The 21,921-nt window shown below is 55.1% G+C and overlaps 1 protein-coding gene and 1 long non-coding RNA gene across 2 annotated transcripts; one reads left to right on the top strand and one right to left on the bottom strand.

The window, feature by feature from the left end:
- Nucleotides 1-1,191: 1,191 nt before the first annotated feature.
- SIX3 (SIX homeobox 3) lies at nucleotides 1,192-5,638 on the bottom strand. The gene is made up of 2 exons (XM_076000714.1): nucleotides 4,367-5,638; nucleotides 1,192-2,672 (listed from the first exon to the last, which is right to left on the bottom strand). Exons 1-2 carry the CDS (start codon nucleotides 5,176-5,178, stop codon nucleotides 2,480-2,482), a joined length of 1,005 nt encoding a protein of 334 aa, XP_075856829.1. The 5' UTR covers nucleotides 5,179-5,638; the 3' UTR covers nucleotides 1,192-2,479.
- Nucleotides 5,639-8,351: 2,713 nt separating this feature from the next.
- Nucleotides 8,352-20,597, top strand: LOC142870032 (uncharacterized). Its single transcript, XR_012918550.1, has 3 exons — nucleotides 8,352-8,435; nucleotides 16,223-16,392; nucleotides 19,946-20,597. It is a non-coding gene; the product is annotated as an uncharacterized LOC142870032 (long non-coding RNA).
- The last annotated feature ends 1,324 nt before the right edge of the window (nucleotides 20,598-21,921 follow it).

The raw sequence follows: 21,921 nt of genomic DNA, 5'->3' as shown, positions 1-21,921 counted from the left end.
AGTGAACACATGCAGAGACTCTGACAATGTATGCCAGGCCACAGAGCTTGGACGCTTGGGAGGTCGGCTGGGTATCCTGGTTCTAACTAGGGGTGCAAGAGGGAACCTTCCACACAAGGCAAAGGTGCACCCTGGGGGTGCAAGGCCCTACTTACACACCCAGGGCACCTCCAGGCCAGCCCGTCTCTCTGGCCAGCTCAGCCCACATAAACCCCCTGGCGCTGCTGTGGATGGGGAACAAAAGGAAATCGGAAGTCAAAATTAGTTTATAGACTCCCGCGAAATTCCAGGCACGTTTCTCCCTAATCCTCCTCGCTTTGGAAATTGGACTTTCAAGTAAAGGCAAGTTTTCTGAAATTACCTCTTTGGCTCCTCCTTGGGCACAGGCCGCCCTGGCCTAGAGTGGCAGAGGCAAGGCCAGCCACGCCATCCCAGGGAACTGTGGGGGCCCGAGCAGGGCGGCGAGGCCTGGGGCCAGAGGGAACATGGTTAGCAAGAGGCGGTGATTTTTTTGGTTTTCATTTTAAGTGTAAACCAACTCTGAAATACCTTAGGGGCACAAGACACTCAGGCATCCCCAAGGACGGGAAGAAATTTGAGGGAGAAAGATCGAGAGCCATGAGGCAAGTCCCACAGACACCCGCACGGGCGGCGAGGAGGGAAACCCTTCCTGATTCTAGGCCCTAAACTCCGCAAACTACCTCCGCCCTCGCTCCCCCGCCTCCTCCACCCGGGCCACAGTTCCCCCAATTCCCCCAAAAAGAACGAAGACAAAGCCTGTTAGCTCCGCTTGAGATGGATGCTTGGGCTTGGTGACCTTGTGTGTTTCCTCTTTCAAAAACCAAAGCAACAACCCCCGAAAGGCGCCCTACACACCCCAAAGACCCCGATGGCTGCGCCAGGCTACAATTCCAGATGCTCGCGCGCCGCGGTTACGTGGGTCTGGCATCTCGCGGAGAAGAAACCGGCGGTAGCCCTCTCCCCCCCGCGCCCTGTCGGCCTTTTCGCTCAGGGTTCGGCTTCGGTTCTTTTCCGAAGGGCCTGTTCCCATCTTCCCAAAGCCCCCAAAAAGCTCAGACCGGCCACTGAAATCCTGAACTCAGGCGGCCGAGAGTAAGTGGAAGCGAAGGCCCGGCCGCTGCACCCTGGGGCTTCGGGCCAGGGGCGGACAAAAACGCCAGTCTATAGGAGTGATAAGAAAATGGAGAATACTGTATTTGCTTTAGAAAGTTTTTACATATAGATAAACACGCAGTTTAAGATAACAGTAAAAGCGCCCTACGGGGAGTGAGAGATACCTCCAAAGCAGCTAAGAAATACTTGAAATAGCTTTTGCATAAGAATACTACAGTCTCACTCTCCGCTTTCGCTAGCGATGGGTCCCTCTTCCTAACCCGGGCCACCACGCCACGCCTTGACTGCCAAGTCGACGCCAGGAACACCGGGTGGGAGGAGAACCCCAAAAAAGGAAAGAGACAGGTGAGCAGGGGGGAGGAAGAAAGAGGGAGAAGAGAGAAAGAGAGAGGAGAAAAAGCAATATCATATACAGGCAATTTCTACACATATATTACAAACTGGGAAAATGACCGATCATTAAGATATACATAATTCATATAAAATTTTGAAATAAAAATAAAAATCTGTTACAGTCATAACTATTCTTTTTCCACATTTATAACCAGTACCCACACAGGCAGTGACAGAGTGGAGAGAAAAAGGTGCTTACGAAGAAAATGATTGTCTGCTGAACAAAAAACAGAAGATTGCATCTTGTTTGACCAATACTTGGACTTAAAAACAGAGAGAAGAAAGAGAAAGAAAGAGAGCAAGAGAGAAAAAAAAGAGAGAAAGAGCAACAAAAGGCGAGAAACATTTGCTATTTCCCTCTCGAGGAGTTCTTTTTTTTTCCTTTCTTTCTTTTTTTTTTTCTTAACAAATTCGGAACGGAGATCGCGATTTTATTTTTTTCTTTTTGTTTGTTTTGCTTTTGTCGTCTTGTCCTCGTGGTGGTGATTGGTTTTTGTATAGCCGACTCTTTTTAAATCATTTTTAACTAGAGAGAATATTTTCCCAGATACAAATAAATCGTCATGCAGGTGGGGTGCCGGTCCGTGGGAACCGAAAGGAGAAGCCGTGCTTGTCCTAGAAAGTATACAATTGTCACCTCCTTTATGTTTTCTGCCCGCAACATCAGCGTTTGACTGTCTGTTGGCGTCGCGGTCCTTTGGGGTGGCCTTGGTGGTAGATGGTGGTTGGGGTTGTTGATAGTTTGCGGTTAATTTGTTATTTTTCTTGGTTTTTATATATTTTTGGCTGGGGTGGGAGTGTGTGTGGACTTGTGTGTGTATGGTGTGTATCCTGATTTCGGTTTGTTCTGGGGATGGAGGAGGAGGAAGAGGAGTAAGAGGAGGAGGTCTGGGAGGAGGAGGGAAAGGAGGAGGTAGGAGGGGAAGGAGGGGGAGGAGGGCAGCCTTGGCTATCATACATCACATTCCGAGTCGCTGGAGGTTACCGAGAGGATGGAGGTGCCGGTGTCCGCGCGCTCCGTCAGGCTGGACACGCTGGTGGTCGGGCTGGCCGCCGTGGACGGCGACTCTGCCGAGCCGTGCGTGGGGCAGCCGGGCTCGGCCAGCGAGCGCATGCCGCTCGGTCCAATGGCCTGGTGCTGGAGCCTACGGGAGAAAGAGAGCCGCGCCCGCCCTGACACAGCGGCCCGCCACCAGGCTCCCTCGCGCCGCCGCCCCCGACTCAGCTCTGCACTCATCCCCTGCTTCAGGCACCCGGCCGCTCGCTCCTTGAGCGCCACAGAGCCTCCCCAGCCCGAGTCTAGGCTCTCGGCTCTCTTCCCCAGGGCTTTCAGGAGCTTTCCCAGGCTTCCCAGATAAGGGCCGGCCTCGGAGGAATGGTAGAAGCCGAGGCCTCCCGCCTAGGGAAGCCTGGGCGCACGCAGTAAAGGACGCCTAGCCCTGGAAAAGCAGAAGTCAGAGAGGGACAGGACTGCTCAGACTGAGACGGCGGTCCAGGACCTGTCCGGTCCACTCAGTACCTTCTGCCCCTGCTCCCCCAAACACACATCCAAGGGCTGCGGTTTCTCACCCTCCCATCTCCCGTGCAGGACCGGCCAGCTTTGCTTTCCGATCCCTAAGCAGAGCGCAGGGTTGAGAAAAGAGAAAATAGGGAAGCTGAAGTGGAAAAGTGGGGAAAGAGGGAGAAAGAAAGGGAGGGAAGGGGAAAGCAAGGAAGGAGCACAGAGCAGTCTCCCTTTGCCTCCTCGCGGAACTGGCTGCCCGAACCTAGTGTTTCCGAGTTCTCCCCACAAGGAGGTCTTCGCCTGGTCCAGGGTGCTCCCCTCATGGGGGAAAGTGGACTGCACAGGCGGGGGCGAGAGGGCCGTAGGCTCAGACCTGGGCCTCTGAAACCCGAACACACTCCAGGAACTCACACCCAGCTCCCACCTACCGACAGCTGTCAGCAGCTGGGGGCCTGCTCCCTGAGGTATACCGGGGCCTTCGCCTCTCTAGCTGGCCAGAGACTCAGGCTGCTCATCAGGGCTTTCGCCCAACTTCCTCTCTTCCTTTTCCTTTCTCTCCCCACTCCTTTCCCCTTTCCCCTCTTTCCCTCTGGTTCTTTTTCTCCTTCCCTCAGGCCCGGCTATGAGGACAGTCAAGCCTAGTACAACTTTGTGACTTTGTGGCCAACTTGCCGGCAGCGGGGCTGCTCCTGCCCGCTTCCCAACTTAGCGGACCAAAGGGATGCTCCTAGGCCTGGGCAGGAGGGCGAGTACATGCCCGCGCGACACACACAGCCTCTCCGCTCCCAACCAGCTCTCCTGCTCCGGGTCAGGGCAGCCAATGTTGGGAGAAGGAGGCCCGCTGTGCGGTGGCCGCCAGCCTTTTCCCTTTGTGGCAGAGAACCAGGTTCACTTTCCTCTCCCTGACGTTCGTGGATTTCTCTCGGGATTTTGCAATGCATGGAAATAAGAACCAGATGACAAGGAGTGCTTTCCTTCCTTCCCCGTCTCCAGGCTCCAGAGGAGCGCCGCCGAGCTGGCGTCAGGGCTGAGGAGGCGGGCGCGGGTGCAGCGCGCCGCTATAGCTCCCCTGGCCGGGATCAGGGGCTGCGGGCACTCGGGCCGCACACTCACACTCTCGGCCCTGACGAAAGCACCTCTCGGGCAAAGCAATCATAAACCCACAGCCCACCCCCTCTTCCGCGCGCCAGGCAAGCGGGAACTTTCTCCAACTGGCCGGGGAGTCGCGGCTTCTCCTGCGCTCCGCGGCCGCCTCTACCAAGCCCGGCTCGTCCCCGTTTCCACCCCTTCCCCGGCCCCAGAGGCTGCAGCCCGGCTGCGGGCCCTGACACTAACCTGTTCTTGGCCGCTGCGGCGCGGTCACGCTGCCGCCGGTTCTTAAACCAGTTGCCTACTTGTGTGGGAGTGAGGCCGGTGGCCTGCGCCAGTTCGCGTTTCTTGCTGGGGTTGGGGTAGGGGTCCTGCAGGTACCACTCCCGCAGCAGGCTCCGAGTCCGCTCCTTGAAGCAATGCGTCTTCTGCTCGCCGTCCCAGATGGTGCGCGGCAGCGGGAACTTCTTGCGCACGCGGTACTTGTCCACCGGGCCTAGTGGGCGGCCGCGCAGCTTCTCGGCCTCCTGGTAGTGCGCCTCGAGCCACATGGCCTGCAGCTTGCCGTGAGACTCCTTAGTGAACTTGTGGTTCTCCAGAATGTGGTAGAGGTCGCGGAAGTTGCCCGTGTGGAAGGCGACCACGGCGCGCGCGCGCAGGATCGACTCGTGTTTGTTGATGGCCTCGCACGCCCCGGGGGCCACGGGCAGCGACCAGAGGAAGCGGCCCAGCCGCTCGATGTCGCCCGTCTCCTCCAGCGTCTCGCAGACGCTGGCCACCTGCTCCGGCGAGAAGTTGAGGGTGGGCAGCTGGAACATGGACAACTCTTCCGGGGGGGCCCTGGAGCCGCCGCCGCCGCCGCCGCCGCCGCCTGCTCCGCCAGCACCGCCGCCTCCCGCACCGTTCCCGCCGCCGCTGCCGCCTCCCGCGCCGCCGCCGCCTCCCGCACCGTTCCCGCCGCCGCTACTCGCCAGAAGTAGGGAGCGGTGGTGAGAATCGGAGAAGTTTGGCAACAAGAAGTGGGAGGAATAGAGGTCTAGGGGGGAGCGGAATACCATGGACTGACCTGAGAGGAGAGGAGAAAATTCAGGGAGAGGAAGAGAGAGGGGAGGAAGAGGAGGAGAGGGGCGATGAGGACCAGGAGGAGGGAGAGGAGAGGGGGGAGGAGGAGAAGGAAAGGAGGGGGGAGCAGGAGGAGGAGGAGGGGGAGGAGGAAGGGCGTAAGGGACACCCACACCCCACACACATCCACACACACACACACCCGCGCAGCCACATAGAGAGGGAGGAAGGAGAGCGGCCCGGTGCGCGCGCGCAGAGAACCCGAGACAGAGAGGGAGAGGGAGAGAAGAGAGCGAGAGCCAACCACCGCCGAGTCAAGATTCAGCGATTCCACAGCAATCGCCCTAATGACAACAGCCTCATAATATCTCCCCTAAATCCACAGTGAGTGCAGCATTGAAACATTTTGTTTCGCTTTTCTATTGGTCTGTGGCGTGTCGTTGTGGCGTTGCCACGGCAACCACTGCCAATCACTGTCAGCCCTGCCAATCAATACCGAGAACGTAAGGACGGTTTTACCACTTAGCCAGAGGGGGGAGGGGGAGAGCAGGGAAGGAGGGAAAAGGGGGAGAAGGAGAATTTTTTTAATCTTTGCAACTCTTAATCTCACCACTTCCCCCTCCTTTCTCTCTCCTCTCCTCTGCTCTCTTCTCTTCCCTTTTCTCTATTGCTGTCTCTGAGCCTCCTTCTTCCCTCTTCCCCAAAGAAGTTGATCCAGAAATTCGAAAAGCCATGGGCTCAGAGTAGTTGAATGGGATGAGCAATGAGAGGGGAGGATTTTGTTGGGAAGCAAGAGGCTCCCCCACACTTCAGGAAAGCTGGCGGGCCGGCCCGCAAGGAGAGGCGGCGGGCCAGCCGAGCGGGCATGGTTTGCACAGGGTGTGCACGTCGGGGGCCGCCTCTTTCTGCCTATGTGAGCACTAATAGTGGCAAGGAAGAAAAGAGGGATGAGATCATGGGGCCCACCAAGCATCGACCCTGGCCCGGCAGGCCTTGGCGCCCGCCAGGGATCCCAGATTCTGGGGGCATCTGGCGCCAGTAGCCCGAGCCCTGGACACACGGCGCTAGAGGCCGCTCTGGCCTCCCCCGTCTGTGCCCAGTGGCGCGTCATTCACCCCAACTCCCTCTGCATGGGTAGGGTTTCTCTTTACTCTTCCCCCAGCCAAAAAGCCTTTATTCCTCCCATCCTCGTGTATTTTAAAATAACAATCTAAACAACAGTACATTTTTTTCCATTTAAAAAGCAAACCAACTCTTTGTTTCCTCCCAGAATTCAGCCGCCTCCCTAAGTAAGGAGTTGTGGAGGAGCTGTGGCAGAAGAGAAGCCTGGGAGCCCTCCTGACCCCAGGAAGCCCTGAGGATGCCCACCTGCCCACACACACACTAGGAGCTCTGGGCCTGCCCACCAGCTCCAGAAGGGCACTCAAACTTTGGAGGCCAGCCACTTGGATGAAGTGGATAAGGCCTGAAAATTACTTGTTTGCTCATATTGGAAGATAATTATTTTAAAAACTATCTAATTTCTGGAGGGAAAGTATCCTTGCAAGCCTAAAACAGACTCCAAAAGTCCATAGAAAGCACAGGGTCCTCTCTCCCTCTGGCCACCACAGCCCCCAGGCCAGGCATGGGTATTTATTCTTAGGTATGTTGCTTTTAAGAAGATGTAATCAGCATCTTGAGCCAGGCCTCCCTTTGTGAGGCTTCTGTAACTATGGAAGTGTGATTTACGCAGATTTGTCGGGGTCAGAGACGTCGTTCCCCACGCACTGTGTATATTTAGACAGGACTTGGTTTGGTGTTAAAAAGTGTATATGTTGAATGGATTCACACACAGTAGCCAACAATGCCCACATTGTCGGCCCGTGTACAACGCGTATTGAAACGCAGCGCCCAGACTTCAACTAATCTGCCCTCAATAAAGCTGAAATAATTATCCTAAGCTGCCTTTCCAGAAGAAAAATCATTGAGGAATTCAAAACTTGTTTTTTAAAAAAAAGATCTTTTCTGCATTCCGATGCAGATCTGGGGGCGAGGCGCCGGGTCCACACCACTTTGGAGATCTCAATGAGGGAAGAGAGAAAGAGAGATTGGGAGAGAATTTAAATGGGAAACCTAACGTGACTGGGGCTGTGAGTGTCCCAGCCCCTAAACCCAGAGCTCGGGCCCTGCTCAGGCCTTGACTCCCGCAGCGCCAGGCCTCCGAGGGCGGGCCGAGAAGTGTAAGCCGCCTTGCAAGCTCCGGGCTGAAGGGAGGCTCTGGGTGGGGCGAGGGGCCCACACTGGCTCACTGGGCCGGAGGCTAGCGGGGTTGTTGGTGGGGGTGGAAGGGAGGGTAGCGCGTCCTAAATCTGATGACTGGGGCAGAAAAATATCCCCCCAAAGGTAAGACCTGCAAGCCCATTTCAGTGTTCTCTCCCCCCATACATCTTCCTCCCGGCAGTGAATCCTTTTCCGCTCAGCTGCGAAGCTCTGGGCGGTCGTTCACTGCGGGCCCAGAAAGGGCCCAAAGGTTGGGACACAAAAACAGACACTTCATCTTTTCTTCCCGATCCTTTTCTCTCGTAGGGGAAGGATTATAGGCTGAAGGGTGGGAGGGGGAAGGGGCAGGAGGAGGAAGCGGGGGAGGAAGGAATGAAAAAGGGGAGGGGAGTGGGTATTGTGCCGCGTGTGGGGGGAGAATTCCTACGGGTGGGTTTCCGAATATTGTGTTCAACTTTTTGAAAGCAGCTCGTGACCCCGAAACTGCATCCCCTGGAGCCGGGGACCCAGGCGCCGGGCGGGCGGATGAACCCGGCCAGTCCCCTCCCCGTCCCCGCAACCCCCGCCTCCTGGTGGGGGCGACCTGGCCTCTCCCCGCCGCTGCTGGGCCAGCCCCGGAGGGAGGCTGGGAAGGTGCCGCGAGCCTTGCCGAAAGCTGAAATCGAAAACCGTCCTCACTCAGGGAGAATTGAGGCAAGTGGGGCTGAGGCACCGCTCGGCGACACCCCCGCCACCCAGCCTCTGCCCTGGTGTCTGCCTACCCGCCGAACCCCGCCTGCTCCGGTGCCAGCCGCGGAAACCGGGCAGAGGGCTGCTGCAAGGCGCGCAGCTTTGTGCGCGGGGACCTGGCGGGGCGGACGGCAGCCCTGAGCTGTCCGCGCCTCCCTGCAAAGCGGAGCTCCATGCCGCCCGCCCACCCAGCCCACCTCGCGGTCCTGCCGTCGCCAGAGCCTCTTGTCTCTGGCCGAAGCACCACGCCCGCCGCCTGGAGCCGGTAAGTTGAGAGTCCCGGGAGCTAGGCAGGGAGGCGGGGCAGTTGGTCCTCAGCACGGATGGCCGGACTGGCTCCTGGCGGGGCTGGGGGCGCAGGCTCCTCAGGGTCTCAGTCTAGAGGTTTTGTGTGTGGGTGGGTGGGAAGGGGGGCTGTGGAGCACCAGAGCTTCCCCTCCCACATTCCCAGGCTCTAAGGCATTGGGGAGAGGGGGGATAGGAGAAGAGGGACCTTGGGTTCCAGGGCCCAAGCCGTCTTTCTCGCTGCTCTGGGGACCAAGCTTTCGAGCAGCGCGAAGGCTGGGACGTGAGCCTGGGGGACTCCTGGCGGGGGTGGGGCGGAGGGCATCTGCACCCTGGGTCACTCAGAGCGGCGAGCCCCGGGTGGATAGGTCAGCCCGCGGAGCGTCTAGGTCTCCCCTCTGCCCTCCGGCTGCTCAGACTGCGGGGTCTGGTACTTGCCGCCCATACAGGCCGAGTCACCTGTGCAGAACAAAATTGCCGCCATCATCCCCGCTTCAATCCTGGCCCGGGGAATCTGAAGGACAGCATCCAGGTGGTGCAGGGAGAAAAGAGGGCGTTTGGGCTGGAGAGTGTTCTCCTTGTACCAGGACCTACTGGGCATTTACTTACAAATAGCGCCAACCCCAGCACTGGGGAAGTCTCAACTCCATCAGGAGAATTGCCTGAGAGACATCCCACTCTCTCCTTGTTTCGGGTTACGGGGAGAGCCAGTGGGTCTTCCGGTCTCTGGGAAAGAAGGATCCGGAGAGCTGGGGCAGCTGCACCCAATCAGCCCAGCTCAGCTCTAAATCGCAGACCCAGTCGGCCCGGGAAGGTTTGTCCTGTGGGGGGGGAGCAACGCCCCTTCCGGCTCCCAGGATGTCTGTAGGCGAGACCTGGCCGGGTGGCCCGCAATCTGGGCCTCCCCGCAAGCTGCAAACTGAGGCGCTTGGCGCGGGCGGCCAGGGAGGGCGCAGGGGAGCGCAGCACGCAGGCGGGGAGGCGGCGAAGCCCTTCAAGGACCCCATTACTTTCCTTTGAAAAACAACAACAACAACAACAACTACACCCTCCCTGCGCCCCCGCCCCACCGCCCCCCTGTCTTAGCCTCCGGGGACCGGCGCTCCTAGCAATTGTCGCCCAGGACCGTAAACACAGCTCAGTTGCCTCAACTTTCTCCATGCATAAAAGTTCCTGGCGTGCGGGGGAAATTTGAATATTTGATCAGCCCCTTTGAGTGACCCTCATTAGCCCGGCGCCCTGCTAAGGCCCCAGCATTGCAAGAAAGCTGCTGGGCCTGGCATTTGTACGCCTTGTTAGCGCCGCTTAATGAAGCCTCCCCGGCCGCTCAAAGGCGGCCTCAGGGGCCGGCAGCGCGCACCTCTCGGCACCCCGCTCTGCCTAATGAGCTCCGCTGCCCGCTAAAGGCCCCTCCGCCCCCCACATCCTCTACAAGGGAAGTTTGGCTCTGTCTGGAACCACAGCACCTCCCACTGTCAGACCCAGGAGGGTGGGCACAAACCCAGCCTAGCCGGCTGTGGTGACCCAACCCCAAGAGAGAGGGCCCGGAAGCTTGGGGGATGTGAGACATATTGCGGCCTGGGGATCTAGCCCAGGGAGTACACTGCCTACCTCTCCTAAGAGAGCCAATTGCAAATCAATTAGTCACCCCAGTTCCTTAAAGGTGCATCTGGACTAAAATTGGGTGCCAGAGGACAGATGCCCAGGGGAGGGTCAGTCTTCCATCCTCCTCTCTCCTCAAATTATTTTGGCCTTCACAGCTATGCACTTCCCAAAGCTCTTTTTTGACACCCAGAACTGGTGTGCTAGGGCTTGAATTTGAGAATGGACAAGCAGCACAGCTCCATCATTGCCTCCTCCATGTGCAGAGCTCAGTCAAATGTTATAATACTTGCCAGTAGGGAAGGTGGGGTACCACGGCTTACCCTGCACCCCCTACTCAAGAGAACCATCCCTTCTCTGGTCTCTCTTTAATCATGTTTCTAGTCCTGGGGAGGCCGGGAAGAAAGTACCCTATGCATAGCCACCCTGGACAGGGGTCAGCTGGCTGCTAGGGTGAGAGTAGGCTGGATGCAGGCCTGGGAGAAAGGCAGAGAGGCACAGCTCTGGAAGGAAGGGGAACCAAAGCAATCATCTACTTCCTCTTTTCTTGATGGGACAGGTGACATGGTTGGCCAGTAAATATAAGAAACTCTATTAGGAATTTGTGCTTCAGTATTCAAAAAGTAGACTTCCTTCCCTTTCTGTCTGCTGTCTCCTCTGACACCCTTTTCCCTGGACAGCTGTACCTCAAGGTCCCCTCTCCTTCCTTGCATGTCCAGCTCTTGGGTCCTTAAAGATTACTTTTGGGTGAATTAATGCTCTGGGTTTGGGAAGCACTCTGCTCCCAGATCCATATGCAGGGCCTTCTGGAGTCCCCCACCCCCACCCCCATACCTACCCCACGACCCTCAGATATACAGTGGGCCTGGGCAGGTTGGTAACCTCAGGACCCCATTCCACTATAGCATCTCTAGGAAGGATTGGAAGGGGGCAGCCCTTACCCTCTGCCAAAAGACCAGGTAGGCCCTGGGATAGCAGAGTCCTCTAAACCCATCGTGTCCCTTCCTCTTTCTCCCTCCCTAGCTCCACTGGCATGCCCTGCCGCATTTCCCATCCCATAACCTCCCTAATTCAAGCCTAAACTGACAATCTTTAGGGATCATCTCTGAGCTAGGCAAAGGCGGTGTCCAGTCTTTGATCCACCCAAAGGGCAAAAGTAGGGGCGTGGAGGCGAGGGGTGGAAGCTGTTGGTGAGAAATGGGACCTGAGGCAGAGGGGAGAACTCAGCCCTGTGGCCTCGAGGCCAGGCCCACCGGCTGCTCAGGGGAGGAGGTGAGGGGAGGGGGCTGGGAGTCCGCAGGCATCTGTCGGGGCAGCAGGGACCTCAGGCGTCGGCGTGGGGGGCTAGATCAGGAGGAGAGGGGCGGGGAGGCGGGGGTCAAGGGAGCGCGCCGGGCGGAGGGGGGGGTGCGGCTCTTTAAGAGCCACACGGCTGGCAGGAGAGGCGCGCGCCCCGGTGCTGGTAGCTCACTGACCCCGAAGGGGATTTAGCCGGAAGGGAGCGGCCGGGCTCTGGGGGTTTTGTCCGAGGGCGCCCGGAGAGGCCGAGGCGCAAGAATAAGGAGAGTCGAAGGCATGAAAGGCCGCGCAGAGCGGCAGCGCTGCTGCTCTTGACTTCTGAGCAGGGCTTAGAAAGCCTGCCCGGGTTTAAGCCGAGCTTTCAGTGCCGGGCCCTGAGAACCGAGTCCGCGGACTCTTGAGTCTCTGGCCGCGGAGGCGTGGGATGAGTGGGCCGCTGGGGTGGCGGGACCTGGCAAAGACACTCTTGGCGCTACAGCCAGCCAACCCTAGCGCAGAGCCGGGAGCCTGACCAGCCGCGTCCAGCATGGTCAGAGAAAGAAATTTCTTTTTCCAACTTCGGCTTTTGGTTCTGTGTTGTCCACCTCGCGGCAGCTCCGGAGCCTGCCGACCCCAAATGGATTCTCAACAGGTGTCCGGGTAAGTCCGTTTAAAGAATTCTGGTTGTGCCGTCAGCCCCTCCCCAACCCCTTCCTTTTCCCCTCCCTCTTTACCCCAGGCAGGCCCGAGTTCCCGGTGCTTCTCTGGCCCCATGGCAGGGGTGGTAGTGGCGGGAGGGGGGGCCGGTGAGAAAGCGATGCCCTCCCCTTGGGGTCTTGGACTCCAGCCCAGGAAGCCTGTGGGGCGGCCCCCAAGGAGTTCCACCGCGTACCCGAAGTCCCGGGTCCTGATCCCTCTTAGCTCCTTGGTCTGGGCCCTGGAGCCCTGAGAGGGGGAGAGAGAAAGAGTGCGGCCCCAGCACCTCACCAGCGAAGCCTGCAGGAAGGGGGACCCGGACCCCGGGGGCCAGACGGCCTTTGTGTGGGGGTTTACTACGGAAACCAAACTATTCATGGTCTTTCTTGAGAGACCCGGGATCCGGCCTGGGGGAGCCCGCGCCAGTGGCATAATAGCCCACAGAAGAGCGTTTTAGCAGCCGGGGATGGGCCTGGGGTGGGGTGGGGTAGGGTGGAGTGGAGTGGGGTGAGGTGGGGGATGTGGAGAGGGTGAGACGAGGGGGAGGGGAAACAGGCAAGGGGAGAAATCCAGGGCACCCCAGTGAAAAGTCGGAAAATGTCCCTAGAGAGTGCCCGAAACAGGCGAGATTGTGGGCGCAGTCTCTGTCTCTCTCTGTCTCTCTGTCTCACACACACACTCATACACACGCACTCACACCCATTCCACACAGGTAGCCCACTCGCGGTTCTTGGTCGTGCGGGGTCTCACGCCCCGCCGCCCGAGCCCAGCACGAAGCAGAGCCGCCCTCCCACCCCCGTGTGCCAGGAGCCCTCCCGCCGGGCCACTGGCGCCCCGACGGAGAAGCTAAGAAGGCCCCCTGGGATGGGGCGCAGGGAGAATCTTACCTGCAGAAAGGTAAGGAAAGCCAGGAGCATGAAGCAGCGGCGGATAAATATTCATTAGTAAGTCTCTCCTCTTAAGCTGCGCGGTGCGCACTCTGGCTCCTATCTCTTTCCCTCGCTCGCTCTGTCCTCTTGTGAGGCTCTCTCCCCCTCTCGCTGTCTCCCCCCCTTCCTGCGAAATGCCGGGTGGATCTCAGTATAGCTAACCTGTTGGGAAGCCTGAGCCGCGGGCAGCGCCTCCACAGCAGTTTGCTTTCGCTCTTGGGGCGCACGTTCCCCCATCCTCTCCCCTCCCTCCTTTTGCCCAGCCCCTCACCCCCTCCTAAATTACTACATCATTAGCTTTATTTGGGGGAAGGCAACGGCGGCGCAGCCAGACGCACCTCCCCGTAGCAGGGTGAAAAGCCGCCTCTCTCTGAGGCAGCCCCAACTACATACCCACCCCATCCTCAGCCAACCTCACATCCCCACCCAGTATTGCTTGCTTTTCTTCCCTTCTTCCATCTCCACTTCCATTCTGTACCAACCGAACTTCCTTATCGTCCCTTCCTTCCCCGCCGCTGCCTGCCTGGATTCCAGACTGGGTCGGTAGAGAGATGCCAGGTCGGTAGGTCCAATACGCCGTGGTCGGGACTCCTCCCTGCAATGGATGTGGGGAAGCTCTCCGGGTCTCCCTTTCCCGTGTAAGTTTCCCAGCCTGACCCTAAGTGGGTACCAGGGCATCTTAGGCCCTAGGATCAGAGCACCGGGATGCACCTGACGGCCTGGGGCCTGGGCCCTTTGACTTGGCCTGGGAGGCTGCATGAGGGAGGGGGAGAGGTGGCTTCACTTTGTCCTAATGCGCAGGAGAGACACAACGTCCAACCATTGGACTGACATTCGCCCTTTACGAACAAACTGACCTGAAGGTAGCTGCAAGTCCGCATCTTTCTCACAGGAAACACATCTACGAGATTTCGGGAACGCCTAGGGAACTGCTTCCAGTCGCACGTGAACACGTGCACACACACCACACCCACCCCTCACCTCCGTACACCCGAGGCCAGCGCTCCCGCTGGTCCCCGAGACTAGTAGAAGCGCTCCGGGGAAGGGCGGATTCTGGCAGAGGACTAGACGGGACTGCCAGCAGGAGAGTCGTGGCACCCTTGTTGGTCCCCTTTCTTCCCAATCCAGGCTCATAGGCTATCTCCAGGGCCCCCCAAGGTTGGAGCGGCCCCAGGGTGCTTGGGGGTGGCTGGGATGCGCTCTCTGGAAGCCAGTTGAGCGCGACGAAGCGGTGGGGGCTGGAGGAGGGGCCAAGGGGGCGGTCCTAGGCCAGTCCCGAGTTACAAATGCGGCTGCTCCAGGGAGAGTTTTGCCCCCAAGCGTGCACATCACCGTTCTGGAAGCGCCAGGGTTTCCACTATTGGGTTCCCATCCTCCCCAGAGCTCCAGGGCGCATTGGGCAGCGAAGTGGCTTGGAAGGGGGTGCGGGCGACCTCAGCCCCTCCCCTACCGCCCCGGTTCGGCCTGGCCCAGGTACAATGCCCCAGAAGAGGTCCTGGAGGCTGGAACCGCGCTTCTCCAAGGGTTACGGGGCGCGGGAACGTCGGAGCGTCTCCCTCTTCCTTAAATGCTAAGAAATTGGGGAGATGAAGGTATAAAAGATGCCTAGAGGGCCCCAGGGTCCAAAAGCCTTATCAACCTTACATCCCATCCAAGGCCACGCGTTTGCACTTACACACCTCCTCCTCCCCACGCAGACCCAGGGCTTCGAGCACATCCGAGCTCAAACTCAATCTGAGTCACCTGACCGTGCATGGAACGTACATGCAATTGTACCCGAATACACACGGGAGAATTAAACACTAACGGAAGAATCTGAGGACTAAAGAAGTGTCCACAGGCATAATTATTCGAATGCGCTGGTGCACACCCAGTTGTCCAGATGCTGATAAAAAAACAAAACAAAACAAAAAAAAACCACAGTGCAGCTCGCAGAGTGACCCCAGACGCGAGGGCAGGAAGCTGCACACAGGGAGAGTTGGCTGAGGATGTAGGCAGCAAGGCCAAGGGCTTCCTGTTAGAGGGACGTTGGCCCAGAGGGAGAAACTTTGTTGAGACGACTGGGTGAAAGGTTTCAGGTCAAGTCGTGGCAACTAGAAAGAACCAATGCCTTATCCACCCCAGAGCCAATCTTTTCACCTTCCTCCCAGATCTTTTGGAGACACTCAGAAGAGGGCAATCCAGGAAAGATTTGGGTTGAACAGGATTTAAAAAAGATTTGTTTGGTATTATGTTCGGCCTAGCAGATTGCATTCTGAATGACTTGGGTGGAGAGCATAAAAGTCCTCACTCACTTCCAGGAGATTCTTAATTCCTAATGGGAACTTTCCCCTCTAACCAGGATTCCAGAAGCTGAAAGGTCTTTATTTTGTCCCCTTTCATACCTCTTATCCTAAATTTAGTTATTAAAAAGGACATATTAGCTCAGACCCGTGCCTTACTGCCTCCATTTCCATCCCAATACCCTATATATCAAATAAATTTACAAAAGAACACGCCAAAGCAAATGCAAGTATTTGGCTTGTTAAAATTTTCCTTGTGAGAGACTGGGAAGTTCTCACCCACAGCTCCCCACCCCGGCCCAGCTGGGGGCTGCAGAGAGAGATTCCCAAGGTGGCTTCGGGGCAAATACTAAGCAACTGCTCAGGCTTGTTCTCAGTGCCGGCTCTGTTTGCCCACCCAGCCCTGGTGGCTAGCCTGGGGTTTCTTACCCAAGAGGCAGGCTCCCTCCGTTCAGTGGTGCCCTCCCTTCCACTTCTCCTCCCTTCCCAGCTTTCTCTTTTCTAAGCACATCTTCTGAGACTCCTTCTCTCACATGAAAGTAAAGGGTAAGTCCAGAAAGATTTGTTTAGACAAAAAAAGAGAGAGAGAGAAACAAAGAAAGAAAGAAGAAAAGAGAAAAGAAAGAAAAAAAAGGAAAAAGGGGACTTTCTGGGCCAAATAGTCAGATGACCGCCCTCCAAGGGGCAAAGGAGGGTCCGTTTTGTGAAGAAGAAATGAACCACCGAAAACACCAAAACACCACAGGAGGACATGTTTCTGCAGATATAGTTGCCCTAGAAACAGAGGGGGTGTAGGGGGTGTGAGTAAGGAAGAATTTCTTCTCTTTTGAGAGCAAACACTGTGTCCTTTTCTTTTTAGATACAGTTAATTGCTGGAAATGTTCTTGTGGATGTTTTAAACAATAAAGAGTGAAAATCACATTGGAGTCACAATCTTTGTTGGAAGGCAGTTTCTTCCAAGGCCATTTTTCTTTCCCTAGATTTGTTTTCCTCATTCCCAAATGAGAGTCTGCCTGCTGACTCACCTGGAAGAGAGATTGTAGCAGAAAAAGGGAGAAATGAATAAGGAGACTTCACTCTCAAAGTGTAAACTTTCATCCCCTGAAGCTAAGATTCAGAACACAAAGAAACAAACTCAGTTTACCTTTGGGTATGGTTATTTTCTTCCACCTTCTTTGAGTAAAAGTTTATTTAGAGCCCTCCTAATAATAAATAAAAGCATTTTGTAGTTGAAATATGTGCTATTGTAATGCTTCTAATCCTGCAAGGTTCTTCAAACTGTTTGTCTGATTTTAAAACCTGTTTGTGTGTATGTAGCTATGCCCATTGCAACGGTTTATCACTCAAGCAGAAAAGCAACTCGTTTTCTCATAGCCCCAAATGCCCCGTGTACAGTCACTGGAGCGAATTTATTTTTCTCTGGCTTTCCCAAACGCCCTAGTCACCTCTGTCAGGGCCACAGGGCTCAGGGCAAACCGAAGAGGTTTGTGACCTCTGGAGTGGGGATCTTTGTATTGTTAGGTGTTTTGTTGGGAGAAATCATTCTCTGATTATGTGGGTTCTCTCTCTCTAAGCCGACTTGAGTTACTGCGTCTTCCTCAACAAAACCTCATCTCCTGGACGAGCCTAACCATTTGCGCTGCCCAGGGCAAAGGGCTGAACATTGTTGTAGGGTCTAGGGCTGGGGTGGGAAAGTGAGGAGGGTATGTGGGTGGGGGAGGGGATAGTCCTCATCTTCCCCAATAAATTAAAATAACCTGACACTCCTTTAATCCCTTCCATCAACAGTGTCAAAGCACTAGGGCGGCCGTCTCACCTCCTAAGGTGTCTTCATTCCCAGAGGGCCCGGACTCCCAGCCGCAGCCCAACACTGGGCCCGCGCGCCGGAGAGGAGGTGCTCCGACGGCAAAAATCCCATACATTTTTAACTACAGTGATTACTAAATTAATAGCAGGCACTAAGACAGATGTCAAAACGTCTTGAAAATGTTTATCTGTGAATAATTGAGAAGGTGGTGGGACGCATTATCTGATTGTGTAATGAAATATGTATGAGGAACAGCTGTTTGCAACAGTCCCCTCCCGCCGCCTCCTCAGCCAGGGCCCTTCTCCGGGAAGCAGGAGTCGCGGCGAAGTTGGTCTCCCACTTCCAACCTCAGGGAGCCCGCCCGACCCCTCCTCGACTGCTGCCAGAGTTGTGGCTCCAGCGCGCCCCAGAGTCGCCCCGCTTCCTCACGGAGGACACCGGCGTGGACATCCCCTCAGCTTCGCTCTGTTGGCTCTCCAAGCGGGGTGAGGCTTAACCGCCGGCCGCGCTGTCCCTCGTGCCTTCGGGGCGGGCCGCGGGTTCGGCCTGCGGGGACGGAAGAGCGCCCAGGCCTGGGCAGCGGTGGCGCAGCGGCCTGCTCCGAGGCGAGGCCCGGGCGCCCCTGGGCTCAGCGGGGCGGGCCCGGGGTCACCGCGGGGTGATGGGGCTCCCGAGAGGGCTTTGTTTAGCGCTCTCGCCACACTGCGCACTTCCTTCCAGCCCCCAGCCGGCCCCCACCCCAAGCCGCCGTGCCCCGGCCTTGTTTGTTTTTCCAGCCCCTCGCCCTCCACCCCAACACGCAAACAGCTCTCCGGGCTGCGTCAGCTGCCCGAGGCCGTGGCCCAGGGCAGGCCCGAGTCCAGCTGGGGCCAGCGCGGCGAGCCATGGCCCGCAGGAAGCGGTGTGAAGGGAGAGGGAGCTCTGGGGCCTTCCTTGGAGCTGGAGGGGCAGGGATGGCCGGGCGGAAAGGTGGTCCAATGGGGTGCATGGCCTCTCGGGAGGAGAAGGCCCAAGTCCTGGGCTCAGAAGGGCACGGGCGGCCTGCGCCGATGCCCACCCCACTGCCGGCTGCCCAGCCCCAGCCCGCTGCCCCAGCCGGTGGTGTGGGGGTTTGCAGGGCGCCACGAGGGGCCCCATCAGGCCTGAGACTTGATGGCAGTATCAGCCACTTGGTTAAACTCAGTGACCTCCGTGTGGGCGTGCTGTCCTCGCCGCATTCCCAGCGCTTCACAAGGCGGTGGAACCGAGTCCCGGGCGCGCTGCTCCTGGCAGCCCCCAGCCCGGCTGTAGGCCTAGTCGCGCCCTCTGCCTCCGCGGCCGCTCGGCCCCTCACCTTCCCCAGCCCCGGACCCCGTCCCTAGTCCCTGGTGTCCGGGAAGCCTCTGGCCGTGTTGGTCCTTCTGACGACGCCGCCCCTGGCCACTCTGGGGCCAGGGCCCGGGAGCGGAGGAGCCGGGTCCAGCCCGGCGGCGCCGCGGCGCCCCACGCCCAGCGTCTTCGAGGATCCCCCGGCTGACTCGCAGTCGAGATCCGCTCGGGCGTTATTTCTCAAGCATCGCCCCTTTTACCTAATCCCTTATGCTTTTATTCTAATCCTGCACATTACAGTTAATCTGTAATGATACCGCTTCGGAGGAACCTGTTGCATAGGAGGCACGGTAATTTGTAACCTTGGAAACAGTTTTAAATAAAGATTTAACAGTGATGTCAACTGTTTATTCTCCGCGCGGGGGGTGGGCCGGGGCTAGGCAGCCCCTCGGCGGAGAGGACGGAGTCTCGGGAGAAGGGGGCGTGGGGCAGAGCCGAGCGGCCGGGGGTCCGCTGTGGAGGCTCCGGTCCCGCGCCTGGTGTGTTTTGAGTTTTTCCTTTTGGGAAATCGGGTGATATTAAACCTCAAGGCGTGGGAAGAGGGGAACGGTTTGCACAACTGCGGAAAACTCAGTGAACTTGAGACCCTGTGTATCCCGAATTAGCATTCAGCCTGGCCCTGCGCGCCAGGGACGCTGAAGCTGCGGAGAGCTGAGAAAGGGCAGCTTGCAGGACCCTTGGGCTGCAAGAAGGTTGAGCCGCTTCTGTGCCGATTACTCTGCGCTCTGAGCTTCCTCCTTTATTAAACACACCGGCAACAGCAGCAACAACCACCAAAAATTGCCGGCACGCCTAACGCAAAATTAAATATAATTGCTTTTATTTATCTATTGCTTTTATATCATTAAAATATTTTTAGTTACATTGTATAAAATAGCATCCGCTCTGATTATTACCTGCCATGTCTGTTGATCTGCTCCTTGTGTATTCAGCACAGCAATATTAACAATTAAGAAAAAAGCACATCTTATATATTGTATCTGTCAAGATATGTTACAATTTCCATTAACAAAAAAACATTATTCTTGTTGAAGAAGCTATGAAGCATATCTTTCACGAGCACTTTATTAATAATCATAGTTGTCAAAAAGAATTAGAGATGCATAGATTGTAGATGCAAAGGAAATATTAGATGCACAGAATAAAATATACAGTGGGATTGAGGCACAACTATTTTTCTTTTTTAAAATAAATTTTACCGAGGCGAAAAAAAAACGGAGCTATTAAGCTTACTTAAAAGATGGCTTTGTTGGTTTAATTATACTGTAGTTATTTTATAAATATGTTTCAAAGGAAGCTTGCCATATTGCATGTCAATGAGGACTGTAAAGAAAAGCTCACAAAAGCTAATGCATACCAAATACCAAATTTTAGTCATTAGCATTCCTATTTATTACAAACTAAAGAAACCTATTAACAGACAAGAATTTCTATTTAGCTAGCATTACAATGTTTGGCCATTAAAATAAAAAGGGCAAAGTATATATGTATTTCCCCCTCCTTGGACTATGTGTTCTTTTTTGCCTAGAAACTCGTGGAGAGATTGGGAGATGTTTCTGATTGAGGAACCACGATTCTACAGTGGGAACCGGCCAGAGGGCCCAGAACCCCTTGTTTTAGTTATGGAGCGCAATGCAATTCATGTGGAAGCGAGACCAGTTCGGCGCTGGGACCGAGCTGCCTGCTGAGGGCTGCGAAGTGCCCACAGCCCGTGAAGGGCCCTTTGTCTTTAATTTGTGTCGTGAGCATATGCAAATTAATAATTGTTTTCCTTCTGGGGGAGGGAGTGGGTAGCGATGGTAATACAGCTTTTGTTTGGATATTAAAATTTCCTTAAATGCTCCCTAAACCGAGTTACTTCTCCCAATGCGGATTCCCCTAGCAGGAAATCTCACCGATACAGTGAATACATGCGTATTAATTCTACAAACACGCAGGTATCGATTTGTGTCATTTCATTTCAAAAACCTTTCCTTTGAGCAAAGATGGCAATTCTGCTCTCACACCAGAAGTAAATAAAAATATCCATATATTTTTTTCCGAATGCCTATTAGAGAAAGGAAAAAACTTTCTAGCCATTCTTACTTTTAGAAACTTTAAAGGTCTTTTTCTTCTTAAAATTGAGGTAGATTTTTTTCCCCCAATTGGGTAGAGAAACAAATTTTATAGGAACTGGAATGAAACATTTGAAATAATAAGCCAGGGTTATTTTGAATTGTGTTAGATGGGGTGTTTTTTTTTTTTTTGGAAAAATTAATAATTATAGGAGCTTGTTAAACTCTGCCATTTTTCAAGCAATTCAAACGTGGTTTCTTGGCACCTAACGTTTGGCTAGGATATGATGTATTCTGTCTGCTTGGGAGACTCTGCATTAAAAAGATTGAAAATTTCTAAGAAAAATGCTTTTCTGGAAGACCCACATGAAAATAACAAGTATCACAAGGAAGGAAAGGAATTTCTGAATCCTTGATTAAAAAAAAAACCAAAACACTGTGAAAAGTCAACATTAACATGTGCAAACTTCATGCAAAATTTTATTTTTCAGCAGCAAAATTAGCTGTGTGGTGGTGATGGGGTTGGATATTCTTTCCCCTGTGACTACCTGGGCAGAGATAAAAGAGGGAAGATGTAATGATTCCTGCACCAAACTTTTCCCGTGAGGAAATAGCAAGTCACTGTATTAAGAAAAGAAGCTTGGGGGCCTCAATGCTGGCAGCTCTAGAACAAAATGTGAACTTTCTCCATTTCTATCCCACCATATCTGGATGAGGTATCAACTCACAACTCTCTAAAGCATATTTGATACAGAGATGGGGAAAATGGGTTTAAATACCTAAGTGTATCATAGAGGGTGATATTTGCCAGCAAAGGAAGGAACTACATAATTATTTGGATAATTCAGCTCCTGTTACCCCAAATTAACCAGTCTGATTTTGCATGTAATTAGCCCAAATAATCCAGAGGTGCCACCCATTTACCCTTTCCCCACCTGCAGCTCCCCCTTCATTTTTTGCTGAATCCAGACATTGCCAATAGCCAAGGAGGAGAAGGCTGCTTCCTGTATATTTAAACCAAGTGGTTTAAATCTCAATATGGGTGAGAGAGAACCCAGTTTTTAGTGCCTTAAATCTCATTTCAAAGGGCTGATTAGGAAAGACCATCTCAGTGATGCAGACGTGAGCTAGAAACCCTTTCTTCAGGGAGCTGACACTTGTTGGGGAGAGGGAATATACACAGTTCAGGACAGCACAAAACAGTGCTATTTTATTAGTGTCCTGGCTGGGAGCACACAGGAGGGAAGAACAGGCGAAATCTTCGGTGGCTTCCTGGAAGAGGTGGGGTTTGAGCTGAGCCCAAAACATTGAGTATGATTCTAGATGATGAGAGGTATGACATGTAAGCAAAATTGGTGTCTAGCTGAGATACAGTGTCCTGTCTCACATAAGGTAAGCATTTAAAAGTGCCTATTTAAACAAATGAATAGGCTGAGTGCAGTGGCCTGGG

Source organism: Microcebus murinus, chromosome 3 (assembly GCF_040939455.1).
Source record: "Microcebus murinus isolate Inina chromosome 3, M.murinus_Inina_mat1.0, whole genome shotgun sequence".
NCBI classification, from domain to species: Eukaryota; Metazoa; Chordata; class Mammalia; order Primates; family Cheirogaleidae; genus Microcebus; species Microcebus murinus.
Note: the sequence above shows the minus strand (reverse complement) of the source record. Positions and strands in the feature narration are given on the sequence as shown.